General features: G+C 39.7%; 1 protein-coding gene across 3 annotated transcripts in view; it reads right to left on the minus strand.

Annotated features, from left to right (window-relative positions):
* Positions 1–4,968: 4,968 nt before the first annotated feature.
* pawr (PRKC, apoptosis, WT1, regulator) overlaps positions 4,969–14,836 on the minus strand; it is a 66,860-nt gene continuing 56,992 nt past the window's right edge. For all 3 annotated transcript variants that reach the window (XM_080291885.1, XM_080291887.1, XM_080291886.1), the window contains exons 5-7: positions 13,706–13,832; positions 9,362–9,466; positions 4,969–5,822 (exon numbers count right to left, since the gene is read on the minus strand). In XM_080291885.1, the coding sequence (XP_080148011.1) occupies positions 5,736–5,822; positions 9,362–9,466; positions 13,706–13,832 (319 nt within the window). In that variant the 3' untranslated portion in view covers positions 4,969–5,735. The remainder of the gene's footprint in view (positions 5,823–9,361; positions 9,467–13,705; positions 13,833–14,836) is intronic.

Raw genomic sequence — 14,836 nt, forward strand, 5'->3', positions numbered from 1 at the left:
TTTATCTGTCCGTTCTCACTTTTTTCTGGCATCCTGACCCCTGCCATCCTCTGTGCGGATGAGTGCTTCCTTACACTGTGGACCCTGGAGATTGAGGAGATTGGCCAGAGAACCCAGAGCATGAAACCAACTGATAATGAAATATGGCTGGGTTTCTTCAAGAACAAGATAAGGCCTGCTTCTCATCTCTGTCCCCGCTATCAGCCTCTCAAGATCTAATGCGATCCGTGGAAGAGGATGTGCCTATTTAAAGCCGTACATACAATACAAGCACATGAACGTATGATTATTAACATGATACATGGAAAGTTGCATCTAAAGTTGTGAATCTAAAAACATACACAATTCAAGCCAGCTGTCATTTCAACAATGTGAATCAATGTGAATCATTGTCTTTTGGTTGATTAACCTGTAACTTATGTCAGTGCTACCATTCCAATGACCTGAAAATGACTTTATGCATCTTTAAAATAAAAGTGGTACCTTTTGTGGCTAGTGTTGCAGCAGATACATTTTGCTTAACAGTGTGAGTCATGCAGCATCTGACCAAATGGCAGTATATACTGCACTGGAATGAAGAACATGTTCCATTACCAATAGAGCTGGGGTTCCCATAGTTTCTATGACCATGGGTGGATTTAGAAAGCTGGCAATGGTCATTTCTGGACATTAGAGTCAAAACTGATAATGCGTTTCTCTATTTGAATGATATAAACTCTTTATATCTTCTTCATCTTTCCTTGTCATGCTTGTAGGTTGTATGAAATGCTACACCCTGGCCACAGAACAAGAACTTATGTGGAATCACATAAAGAAGTAGCGCAGGCCATCATACTTTTAAAAACTGCACCAACCAGAGGAGAAAACTGAGGGCTGAAACACTAACGCTATTCGTTTTGAGCATGGCTTCTATGTCAGAGAACGCCATGTTTAGCTAGCTTGATTGTTAGCTATGCGTTAGCAAGCTACTGTAGTGAGGTAAGGCATTTAAAACAATACAGCGTTGACATATAGCCAATATAAACACTATATTTTTTGGTGTCTGTTTTAGCTAACTTCCATATTCAAATATCAGTTATAGGCTAGACCTTTTTTTTTTTTAAATGGTGACCAAAAGTGCAGTAATAGCATCTTGCAGATGCTATACTAGCTCATGCATTATTGTCTGTATCCACTTTTGTTCTTAAAGACTCAGTTCAGCAGGTTGCAGAAGTGTACTACAGAGTTTTTGCTATGCTCAACTTATTCCCCGTGTTATAGAAAAGGAGACACCTGGATAGGATTCAATGCAATTAAAAAGCAGTGTTTCCCTTAAAATGTGCACTGTATTTTTTCAGTAGGCTGAAGTGAGCTGTTGCTCTAACATGACTGATTTTCTCATACCTCAGGCACTATTAAGTGATGAAGGCAAAAGCTGGAGCGCATTTTGATAAGTCTTTAAATGTTGTTTTGAATATACTGTTATTTACCTTCTTTAATACCAGGAAAGCAATATGGGAACAATTTAACACCTAGAGTTACCTGGTTACTACAGTAGGTTTGTATAATGGCAACATCCCAGGCATTTATTCATTTTTAGCCATTCTACAAGATAGCCACATTGCCTTTCTCCAAATGTTGCTGACGTAACAACATTTCCTTGCAAAACTCCAAAACAAAAAACAAGATCTATACAAAGACCTGCTGACAAGCCATTTCCCCCCCCACAGTGTAATTTACTGAGTGACAATAAGACAGAAAGAATTCTGATGCTGTCTGAACTCTAGTGGAGGTCTGACAGTACTGCTGAGAGCAGACTAAAAGCTTATTGTGACAAACCAAAGGCAGTTATGAATTGTCTGTGCCCTCTGTGACTATTCCAAACGACAAACCCTAAAAGTTTCCATAAAAATGCTAATATGGATTATAAAGAGAGCCTCCAGTACTTTCCGTCAGCTGAAAGAGGCTATTATCTGAAAATTTAGTTGACATTAGTCCTAATATGGTTCCTGTATAGATTTTTTTCCCTCTTAAACTGTCAGTAGGTGAGGGAATTTCAACGGTAACAGCGTTTCAACAGTATAATAAGTTGTGTGTGGTTGATGGCGGTTTTCGTGTTCCAGCCACATCTAGGTTGATGATTGGCATGTTGAATCATCATCAGCCCTGTGTGTGTGTGTGTGTGTGTGTGTGTGTGTGTGTGTGTGTGTGTGTGTGTGTGTGTGTGTGTGTGTGTGTGTGTGTGTGTGTGTGTGTGTGTGTGTGTGTGTGTGTGTGTACTAAAAGCAGAGGAACTGAACTCCCCGCCACCGTCACATTGCATTACCGACTCAGTGGCACGGTATCATCACATCAAATTAGTCTTAATGAACACAAGCGAGTCGACTGAGGAGAGAGATAATCAAACTTTTATTAAATGACTTAATCTTCTGTACATGCATAATGCAGTGGAAAGAGAGATGGGTCTGTGGTGTCTGTCTACGTGGGGATGATCTTTACCCCAAAACATGTGAATGTATGTGGAAGCAGTGAGCCTAAAGATCATTTGCCACAGCGCATGAGATCACCGTGCACCTCCTCGCTGGGAGAGGAGCGGCTAAATAAAATAATAAAGTAAAATTATGCTACCATCAAAGCCTGTTCCCTTGAGTAAACAAAAGAGATGCATTTCAAACAGTATGCTCCTTCAGTTCATTTGGTTATCATACAAAAAGAAAATGCACTATAACTCACTCCATGCATTCTAGAAGGCAGAAAAACAGAAGTAAAATATGGAGTTACTTCTGTGTTATTAAACAGCAGGTTTACAATAAAGAAACTGTAAATATTAGACCTAAAATAGTTTAGGTGCAAGTAAAATTTATCATTTAAAATATTATTCCAAATGTACTGTTTACAAAAGCAGAAGCTTTGCTTACCGTTGACCTGAATCTCACGGGTCTGAGCTACAAAGAAATATGCAAGACACTTTCAAAGTAAAAGTTGTGCCATCCATCCATCCATCCATTTTCATCCGCTTTGTCCGGGGCCGGGTCGCGGGGGCAGCAGCCTAAGCAAAGAGGCCCAGACCTCCCTCTCCCCAGCCACCTCCTCCAGCTTATCTGGGTGGGTATACCAAGGCGTTCCCAGGCCAGCCGAGAGATATAATCTCTCCAGCGTGTCCTGGGTCTGCCCCGGGGCCTCCTCCCGGTGGGACATGCCTGGAACACCTCACCCAGGAGGCGCCCAGGGGGCATCCTTGTCAGATGCCCGAACCACCTCAGCTGGCTCCTTTCGATGTGGAGCAGCAGCTGCTCTACTCTGAGCCCCTCCCGGATGGCCGAACTTCTCACCCTATCTCTAAGGGAGAGGCCAGCCACCCTTCGGAGGAAGCTCATTTCTGCCGCTTGTATCCGCGATCTCGTTCTTTCGGTCACTACCCACAGCTCGTGGCCATAGGTGAGGGTAGGGACGTAGATCGACCGGTAAATTGAGAGCTTCGCTTTTACACTCAGCTCCCTCTTCACCACGACGGACCGGTGCAGCGTCCGCTTTACTGCAGCTGCAGCCCCAATCCGTCTGTCGATCTCCGACAGACGGTTGTGCCTTATTGCCGAAATCGACATGTTTCAAAAGGCTTAACTTTTATTCTAAGGCAAACGGTCTCCATTTCCAGTTTGTTTCACAACCGCTCTGCGAGTAGCTAGCAAATATTTGCAGATAACTCCTCTTCCAAGCAAACTACAGGGAACTACAGAATTCTGCTAGTGACCGAAGCAATTGCAAGGTTTTTTTTTAGTGTAGCAACATAATTCCTTGTGACAAATTTCACAAGACCTAACAGGCAACCTCCCACAACCACTTGCCAACCAGTCAGGAAATACCAATTTTTCTCTAGTTACTAGCCGTTCATCGACTGGTCTCTAGGCCTGTGTGACTGGGGCCTAAATAATGCTGCCCTACTAAGTGGCAACCAAAATATATGAGAGCCTATTTTTTCCACATTTTATTAATGTACAGTGCCAGCCAATCGTTGCGTCTAAAAAGGTTACACACCCGGTCAGCATTCACATATAGCAGCAACCCTCTTCGTCTCTATGACAGGAAGTTGTGAAGAGTAAGGTGGAAAATAAGATCTCGATCTCACTGCATTAATCACGCAGTACTTGGACCTAGAAAATTAATGGTTTTACATCCACTCTATCAGATGAAAGTGACACATAGCCAGAACATTACATGGCTATATTCATTTAGACAGGTTTGTGGACTTTAAAGGAGAAACGATTGCTGGTGCTAGCTTTAGCCACACTCAGCTAACTGATCTAATATGTTGAAGTCAAGCCAGAAAGTGTTACATTTAGCACATTTTTAAAATATAGTCAGATTGCTGGAGAATATAAAAATTTTCAAATGCATCTTCAAATACTTTATTATTCTGATTTTTCCCCCCTCATATTTAAGTGACGAGTAAAATTAGATGCCGGGAACATCCCTGGTAAAGAGCACTGATACTCTGTTTTCCAAAAAATAGAAAATCAGTGAACATTTGTATCGTCTCAACTTCAGTACTTCAATCTTAGCATTCAATATCAATTGCTGCCAATTCATACAGCTCATTATAAAACAGCAGTCTACATGGAACAGGTCAGATGTAGCATCTTTGCTATGAAACTTTTGAATAAGCAAAACTTTTGAATTCATAAACAACTTTTAGATTTCCAAAAACGTTGGATTTACAAAGACGTTTTTCTTGCAAGAAAACATTTTGATCACAGTGTCTTCAGTTTTGCTCTCACAATTTTCAAAACTGCCAATTAATTCTGTTTAAACCGCATATTAAAGGCCCAGAACACTCAGTACTAAACATCTATTAAATATCACAAAGGCTGAACTTGTAAACAAGAGCAAAATATTTTTTAAGAAAATGAATCCACATATATGATAGACAAGGATTTTACCCAAAGACGTTTCATAAGTGTCAGCTATAATACTCAAGATGTCGACACTGAAATGAGTAAAGCATTTTATTGATATTATTTTTAAACTGATTGTTTAAATGGGATATATTCAAAATGCAAATTTTTTGCAGATTAGCACTTGTGGGATTAAGATGTACCAAAAAGTTATTGGAAGAAAGTAAATCTGGCACCAGTGTCCATTAATAAAGCACCAGGCTTTAACCATTAAAAAAAAAAAAAAATCTCACATGCATTGCAAGGCACTATGCCCACTTTGGCTGCTGATACTGTAGCACTAATTATATTGGATTTGGTCCTAAACAGCAGCACTGCACTGGCTTCAGACACAATTCAAACATTGCAACAATGGAAATCTTTTTCAGTTTACCTGTGTGAGTATTGGGTGTAGTTTGTGGAGATGTTTGAAAAGACTTTGTGTGCGCTTGTTTTTGTAGCACATACATTCAATGTATTTTAGCATCTTTTTTTTTTTTAATGTCCTTATCAGAAATGAAAAAAAATTAACAATCTAAATGGCCTATATACAATACATTTACATATAATATGTATAGGATAACCGAAAATCCCCACCACTCAGTTCAGCTTTCACAACAATTGGAATAATCCTCCTCAGATAGGAGGGATGCATTTTAAGGCTGTGCGCCTCAGATGACAGCTGATTTACAGTCTCACTCTAACAGACAAAAAACACAGATTCAAACACATAAAAGGTGACCCTGCTGGACTTGACCCAGAGCAGGAGGCTGGTTTGGAGAGGGGAGACGACAGAGTTGCTGGGCTGTTGTGCCGGATCTGGTTCTACCTCGTCAGCTGGCCTACCACTTTCAGCAGAGTCTTGTTCTCTTGTTTGAGTTGCTCGTTCTCATCTTCGATGTCATCCAGGTCCTGTGAAAAGGGCACAACACACACATATCTCTCTGTTTAGTTCCATCAGGACCCATTTAACCACATAAATATTCAAGACCCTGCCTCTATACCGCTGAGAGGCCTGATCAGGTTGTGGAGTGTTCGTCTGAGAGTTAAAATGAGCATTGCTTGCTGCCAGGTCCCCCCCCCCCTCCCCTCCCCTTCCATTTGGGCTGCCTTGATAGCAACAAATTAGACATTAACAGCTTCAATTAGTTGCAAATGAGAGAAGCTCTAAGTTGCCACAGCGCTGTCTCATCAAAGTGACACTCCTCATTTTCGGTTTCTTCCATCACCGGCCATGATTGCATGACTGTTGGGAATGAGCTGAACAACACTTGGAGGGACTTAAAAAGTCAAATTAAGCAGGTCACAGGTTTACAACACAGCTTGCTGTCTCTGCGGCAAAAAAGGGACGTAAAGACTAACGTAAGGTGAGACACTAACAAGAGAGAGGTGGGGTTTGGTTCCCTTCTTTTGCACCAAGATGCAGATAACTTGATCTGCCGCTCACAAACGGGGTGGGAGGGGTGACTGTTGTTGTGAATTGGCGTCACATAGATACAGTTGATTTCAATTTTATTAGCAAATTTAAGACATTTGAAGACTTTAAAGACTCAAAAACATGATAGCTGTCACCTGTCTGTCAGATGCCTGTAACACATAGCTGCTTCCAGAGAAAAATCTTCAAAAGTTTAATGTAGACACTACAATCACCTAAAGAATCTAGTGCTGCATTAAGTAACAACTCTATACTGAGTAATAGTGATAAGCAAGTAAAAAGCTGTTTGCTAAGAATATTGTATCAACTTAGAAAAAGAAAAAAAGGACAATTATTGCAGATTTAACCTTTAGGAAATATAAAAGCTCTTTTGCTTTCTCATTAGATGAGCCCATCAGTATTTACTGTGTAAGCTTTCACCGAACACTCTGCAAGACTCTCTTTTCAAACCATATCAGTGGGGAGAAAGACGTCCAGCAGTTGAGCTTTATCTTTTCTTTCTCTCCCAAATAAACTTCTACAGTGACTGAGGGTTCAATTTTACTCTGCAGAGACGCCGACTGGATCAACTCTTATCTCCTGCTATAACATCAGGCCCTGCAGGAGCCTCTCTCAGGGACGTTTCTGATGGCTCGCTGCCTGCATTAACCATCCTTGGATAAATCACTTCTCTTATGGCCAACCTCTCCTATATGTGATGCTATCAGTATGATGCTTCCTGTATATTGTGCTCTTTTTGGGGTTTGCAGTGTGTTTGATAATGACAAAAGCATTTAGATAATAAGCAAGCAAGAAAAATGTACACCATTTTCCACCCACCAGACTCGTGATCCAGAAAACACAGTAAAAAGCTGCAAGTACAGAAGGTTTGGAGAGGTTTCACTACGGATATAAAGCCATCAGCCAACATGTTTCTCACCCTGCGTGCAGCATGAGGTGAAAGAAGGGGGAGAGAAAAAAAACACACTCCAACCCATCAAGCCAAATGTGAAAGCACACCTGACCCCTGCTATTGGGTTCACTTTAGTGTGAAATGATCAGACCGTTATAGTTATGAGATCTGTCAAAAGCTCTTCTCACGATAATTGCAGCAGCAGCACTTATTATCGCTCGTCTTGCCATTCTCATGTCTTAACTGATCTTCCTGAGGGAGAACTGTTTAGTTCCTTTTTTCAGTGAGAAATGGGTGTTTTTTGTCTTTGTAAACACTCAATATTATCACCTCATCTACAAATGTGTTTTAACCCGATTTGAATCTCCTCTTAATAACCGTTCAGCCTATATAAGAGTTCATATTTTATTGACTTTGATTATTTTTGCCATGAAGATTTTACCAAAAACAGCATGCATCTCTTCATTGTTATTTCGAAATGGGCCTTAGTTTATGAAGTTACAATGAAATTCTTTTAACTAAACCCATTCTCATTCATAGTCATTCAAATACTACCACTTTGTCAATGCTACTGGGATTTCTGATGTAACCATAATGCATCTTGGCAATGACACCATGACACACACATGTACGCTACAGCAATATTAGTCTCCGTAAGCAAATATTCTCACAAAACATAAGACCATTTCAGAGTTTGTTAACATGTGACATCAAAATGCTCCATGAAGGAAGACCAAGCTTCCAAATCTGAAAAGTTGGGAGTGAAAGTAGTAGTCATTATTATTTCTTCTGCTTTGCTCGTCACACAGTGTTGCAGCTAAAGAAGAGTGATTCCAGAGTGTACATTGGATATAGTAAGATCACCCACTGGGTCTTATTCTTATGAACTCTCAAAGTTAATAGACAGTCACTGCTATGCTGTTTATTTTTTAGAGCCAGATGTTACCTTAATGAGATGAGAAGCTGTGGATTGCCTAAGGTTACTAAAGTTAGTGAGCTTAGTTAGCAAGCTACCTTTGTAAACTGCCTAGATGCAAAACACAGACATACACCTACTAATAAGGTCAAAGTAAGAGTGAAATAAAATACTAGAAGTGTATTTGGAAAGATTGTTCCAAACAACTAAACAGCATGCCATAATATTAATTATATTATCAACCAATGGACTGTTATCCAAACATAATTAAGCCTTATACATTCCTGTGTGGTGTCTATGTAGTAGACTGGTTATCAAGCAACATGAAAAGCAACTCAATAATTAAGATAAATCTGTAATCAACAAAGTTAACCCAGAGGTGTAAGGTGAACTTCAATTTCATTTTTGAATGTGGAGCCCAACTGTGAAAGTCACTTTATAATAAATGGTTGCTGATTGTAATACCACAGTGATTGGCTGAAATTGGCTAGGTTGTAATTTACTGTTCATCTAGTTTGGCCCATGGCTGCATTTTACTGTTTTGATTTGACTGTTAAATGACACAGTAAAAAAAATCACTTTGGAAGTTTCAATTCAAAGGGGTTTGAACTGCAAAGGCCCAGTTCAGACTCGTTCTCCAGAAAGGTCCAAAAAAAAAAAACCATGATGCAGATAAAGAGCGTGAACACAGCTGTTAAAAGTAATTTTCAGTGGACTTCATCATTTCTTTCTTTTTTGCTGTATTCAACAAAAACTACTTGCATAAACCGAATGAAAGAAGCCAAAGAGGACTGCTTATCCTTCACTGTTCATCCAAGACGACTCAAATTTAGGCTGACAAAAAAACAGCTCAGTGGTGACACCATGATTGACGAATCAGTTACATATGAACCTACCTGCCACACGGAGCAACAAATTTTAATACTTTCAACTACTTGTGTTTCAGAGTGTTTAAATTGCAAATTACAGTAAGTTCCCCCCATTGTGTTTCAAGTTATATAAATTCAAAACTAAAAAAGTATGTTTATGTCCAGCTTCTGATAGACTGCAAGAATAATCAGTGTAGAAAAACACATAGCTATTACACGCAAGGCCAGTAAAATGCCAGATGATGATTACAGCCCCCACAAGACGCCCACGCATGCAAACACAAAGGAACACTCAAAATATCAGACATCAGAGCAGAAAATTATGTAGGCTGTGCTCACTTGGTTCAGCAAGTCGATTTCCTCCTTCAGCTTCCCAATGAGATCATCTTTGTCCTGGTAGGCTTTCAGCAACCTGGCGTTCTCCTGACGCTCTCTGGCCAGCTCCTGAAAATGCACACAGATTGCACACATAGCTACATGAAAGGCAAATATTTTCACAAAGAAACAGTGCGTGGAATCTGCATTAAGGTGTACCAGGAAATCTGCCCTGTAATTAGTTTAGCTACACAAGATTTGGAATTTCATACATCGAAACAGTTGCCCTGGAGCATTGCTGTCTGAAGGGGAAAACAAAATGAAGTTAATCAAGATAAATACAACCCGAATCCAGTAAATTGGGAAAGATTGCAATGATGCAAATCTCTAAACTCATATTTATTCACAGTAGAACATAGAAAACATATCAAGTGATTAAAAACGAGACATTTTAGTGTTTCCAGAAATATATTAGTTCATTTTGATGATGAAAATGATCTTTAAAAAAAAAAAAAAAGTTAGGACAGGGGCAACAAAAGGCTGGAAAACTAAGGGTTGCTAAAATGAAACTGCTTTCTTTTGGTGCAGTGGGGACCTAGGTTCACTAACATAGGTTTTCATAGGTGATTCTGAGCCCATGCAGCGATTTTGCATGGCTATTTTTAAAGCAGCAGCACCTGCGGACTCACAGTTTATGGCCAATGCATACAGAGATTACTCTGGATTCTTAGACTCAGACTTTAATGATATTATGAAACTCTCTTAGCACCCTTTGCATGTTCTCCCTGCGCCTGGGTGAGTTCTCTCTGGGTATTCAAGCTTACCCTCACACTCCAAAGGTATACTTGTTAGGTTAATTAGTGATTCTAAATTGGGTGTCGGGAGCGAATGAGAGTACGAATGATTGTCTCTGTCAGCTCTGGCTACCAGCCAGATTGCACCATGCCTCTTGCCCTGTCATACAGCTTGGATCGGGCTCCAGCACACCTGCAATCCTGAACTGCACGGGCAAAGAATAAAACAGAGGGGTGGATTTTTTTTTTTTAAAGTTGATGAACTATTTCATCAGAGCCACTCATAAAACTGAATTCCTTCCACTCATGAAAAACTCCCAGGGATGCTCCTTTTATACCTAATCACATTACTAATTAACTTTATTTGTTGCCAGATGTTGCACAACTCTCAGCTTTTTTTTTTCTCTCTTTTTTTTTTTAAAATTGTATTTTTAAAATCAGTTTCTGAAAAACATGCGACTGCTTTTTATTTGGATCTTACAAAGGCAAAAGTGTAGAGTAAAAGTAAAAGTGAAGCAGCTACATTTACCAGTTATAAAAAAAAGGAAACGAAACGAGCCTCTGCACTGGTCTACTGAAAGAGATTACTTTATTCAAACCATATTTTTACTAGCAGAAACATTTGGTATTAAAAAGGCGTCAAGAACAGTCAACTGCATTGACTTTTTGTAAGATGACATTTTTCCAATAATGTATGTAATTTTCTATTTCCCACTTCCACAGACTCTTCAAAAACCCACAATAATAAATCCACGCAGACTGTCAGTGAACAATGCATTAATAGTTTCTTTTATATAGTACTTTTGTGTTATTTTCAAATTGTACTTAAAAGCCAGTGTGTTCTTGTCCGCCTCCTCTAACAGCCACAGTGAAATAATGGATACTGTGCCTTCCTGAGAGAGACGATTGTATGCACATCATAAACCGAAAGTTAATGTGCACACATTTTCAAACTGCTGCTATTTTATCATGGAAATGAAGATTAAACCAGGACTTTGTAGTTTCACTTTCTGGCTCTTCCAGATAATCATGAAATTGCTTAAATAAAAAAAATGTATTATGCAGCTACAGTAGATGGCAATAGTCAAAGCTGGCATAATATGACTTTTAAAGCTACCATAGATAAGTGCAGCATTGTATCTCCTCTCAAAGACACCTGAACAAACATTTGTCTTATTTCTTTCATAAAATACAACAATACCAGCTGAAATTCCTTTTCTTTTATTCTGAATGTCTGTCATCTGACAATAACAGCGTTTGGGAATACTGTCCATTGTGCAAACATTAAAAAACCATAATGCACAAAATACACTGTGCCCCAGAACATTGTAAAGTATGGGTATCAAAAAAAATCTGTAAATATGGGTTGAATATGGAATTTTCATTGTATTTTCACTTCCCCAGGATGTTTCTTGCTTGCTAATATTACATCTGCTCAAAGCATTATGGGGACCAAAAAGGATGATGTTGGTTCTGCTTTCTAAGTTGCTCATTTTTATGTAAGAATCATTCAGTGAATTATTTAAAGTGGACAATGTTTTTTCTATTTTCTAGGACAGCATATATAAATAATCCTAAAATGCTCTGAAAGACGTCAGTGAGATTGGTTGTCCTTAATCATCAAAGTTCTAACTTTTCTGTGAAAAGATATATACAGTCCATAGTGTGAGCTGACTGTGGGCTGTCCAGACTAAGCAGAGAGGGGCCGTAAAAGGAGGCCCTAGGCCCACTGTATATCAACACTCTAGGCTTTGGCTGCCCTAGTGGTGCCCCATCCAGGGCCCACATGTGCCCCATGGTACATTACTGCCACCAACTGGTAGGAAGCGTTGACCAGAATGTTCTTCAAAAATCAACAAAAACAAAACAAAAAAGAGCTACTTAGACCAAAAAGCTACCACAGCAGGTACACACACTAGTTGCCCAAAGAAAATTTTTATGGTGACCCCAAATGGGCCCCACATGGGTTTTCAGTGGGCTACCTACAGTGGGTACCCACACTGAGCCAAAAAGGCAAAATTGCTATGGGCTCCACAATAACAAGCCTAAATAGTGCCCGCATGGGATTTCTGTGAGTAAACCCACTGTGGAATGGTTCACTGAATACTCATTTTGGGCCCTAAAGGGCAAAACAGCTGTAGGCCCTTTGTGGGGTAAGTGTCTGCGTGCCCTGCCCACACAGCCCCACAGTTCACCCGCAGCTACCCACTGAGAGCTTGAAGTCTCAGTGAAGTCTGAGATTTAGGTGCAGCTGTCTTATATGAGCAGACCTGCATCTGGAATGAAAAGTGAGATAAACAACAATGACAAAAATATGTGTGAAATATGATTTCTGGACATTTGACAAAACCACTTCATGCTGAAGTCACAGAAGGTATGACTTTTCATAAGGCCACCCAAGTGACATTTGATTCCAAGTTGAGTTTCTACAGTGGGAGCAGAGAGAGGCTGAGTGGCTGATGGGAGCTATGCAGGAAGAAAAGACATATCTGTACTGAGAAAGGTCATCTATTCAACAACACTGAGGAGAATTTCTGTAAGTGCAGAGCCACAGTTTCCAGCCAGAAAATGTAGAACCTGGGCAGCTGCACAAAGGACTCAAAGTGGAATTTCATCTTAACAAAGTGCTACTGATAGAGGCTTTCAAGTTGGCCAAAAGATACAGCCTTGACTCACGGTTCACTGAGACGCTATAGAATTTTGATAGATATCAATAACTGATATTACCTCAGCAATTTTAGATCTCCATGGTGTTCTGTGGGGATGAACGTAGTTTTAGTAACACCCAGAAAAGTCTAGAAGCTCAGCTTTACTCTCAATCGCTGATCTTTGATCTTTTCTTTTTTTTTTAAACAAACAATTACAAGTCCTGTTGTAATGCATCTAACCTGTGCATCAACTTTTGTGTTAGACCAATCAAGCTTTAAACAGCTGCATTTCCAAATATAATTCGGACATCGCACTTAGGCTTCCTAGCCTTGTGGCAGATATGCCATCTTCAGGCTTTGAAACTACTTGGCAACCATCTGGTAAAGCCCTAGCCATGTAAGCCTAAAGATTGGTCAATAACCACCTGGCAACCAACCATGACCACAAGCAAGTTTACTCCTCCCCCCCATCTACAATAAGAAGAAATAAATTGAAGGACTGAAAAAACTAACTAAAACTAATTTAAAAAAATGTTTTTTTAAATACTCAAGAATTAGATCAACTCTAGTAATCCACAGCAAAAAAAATCAGCAGATTGTCAGTAAATATTAAGCTCATTTGATAGGTAAGGACTGCCAAGAACAACAGGTGTTGACCTTATCACTGCAGGGAAGCTATAAAATCTGCCAACACATGTATTCTGACTCATCTGAATCAGAGCAGACGCTTACATTTACTCACTTTTGTGTCTTTAAGAAATAAAAACATCTAAGTTTTAAAGCAAATGTTAACTTTTTTTTTCTAAAGTCAACTCCAATAAATCAAGAAATGCAGCATTTAATTAAATGATAATATTATTTGGGTTATGTTTATGTGGACGAGGTTCGACTAGTAATATGACTTGTTAAAAGGTCAGTCTATTTACCCTCTCCAGGTCTTCTATCCTTTTCTCCAGACTTCCAGGTGCTGAAGCTCCTCCATCTCGGCCGTGGCGGTTGTGTCGCTGTCGGCTGTTACCGCCGGTGTCCTCCTCCAACCCCATTTGTGGAAAGCTGTTAGTAACAAACACAATATTGCTGAGCCTGTAAGTTGAATGCATCGAAATATTTTATACTTCACATTATACATGGCCACACTTCAAAAGAAAAGGAAAGTTAGAAAAAGAGTACCATTTGTGCTTGATTTCTACTTTTCAAAGTGTCCAGTAGTGTATTCACACTGAGGCCGTTTGAAGGTATGAATCATACCCACATTGTAAAACTTCAATAGGGATGACACAGCCATCATCAAAAGAGCAGGTGGGGAATATCTTCTGCGTGTTTGCTCTTTCAATTAGGCATGCACTATTAAAGCCCCTCTCCCTTTTTATTCCTTTAATGGAGAAGGCCATCAAGGATGTGCAACTTTGGTATAAAAAGGATTCTGATTAAGAAACAATTTATATATATATTACAACTTCAAATAGGCTCAGGAATGGCAGTGGCAAGTTGTGCGTCCCTGCTGTTAAGCTGGTGGGGGGGTGGGGGGTTGAAGTTTTGTATGCAGCTCAAACAGAACATTAAACTTATCTCGTTTTCATTTTTTCAGTGCTTAGAGACAGAGTCTGGGGCGGCTGGGAATAGAATATTCATGTGCAGTCAATTTCCTTACTGACCTTAATCCAATAATTATTGAAGTGGAAACTGGGAATGAAATGCTGGCTCTATACATCATAACTACAACTACTCCCACTCCCCAGTAGCAAGAGACTATGACAGGTTTATATAATCTCCCTGGAAATAAAAAAACTTAGATTGTAGGATTCAGTGTGTTGTCTGAAGGGGCTGGTTGGCAGATTTCTACAGCTGAAACAGACAGGAAAGCTGCTGGCAAGACACAGGACCAATACCTCCTTTGTACCATCTGTACTCTTTAAGACCCGCCAGATATGAAGTCCGCATGATTAGACAACTTTAACAAGTACTTTTAACTCTGAAATCGTAGAAGCAGCAGTGGAAACTGAGTATAAACTGTTAAATTTGTTTATTTTTCTCCAGTGCTCAGTTTCATGGAATGC

The sequence above is a fragment of the Astatotilapia calliptera genome, chromosome 17, assembly GCF_964374335.1.
Source record: "Astatotilapia calliptera chromosome 17, fAstCal68.1, whole genome shotgun sequence".
In the NCBI taxonomy this organism is placed as follows: Eukaryota; Metazoa; Chordata; class Actinopteri; order Cichliformes; family Cichlidae; genus Astatotilapia; species Astatotilapia calliptera.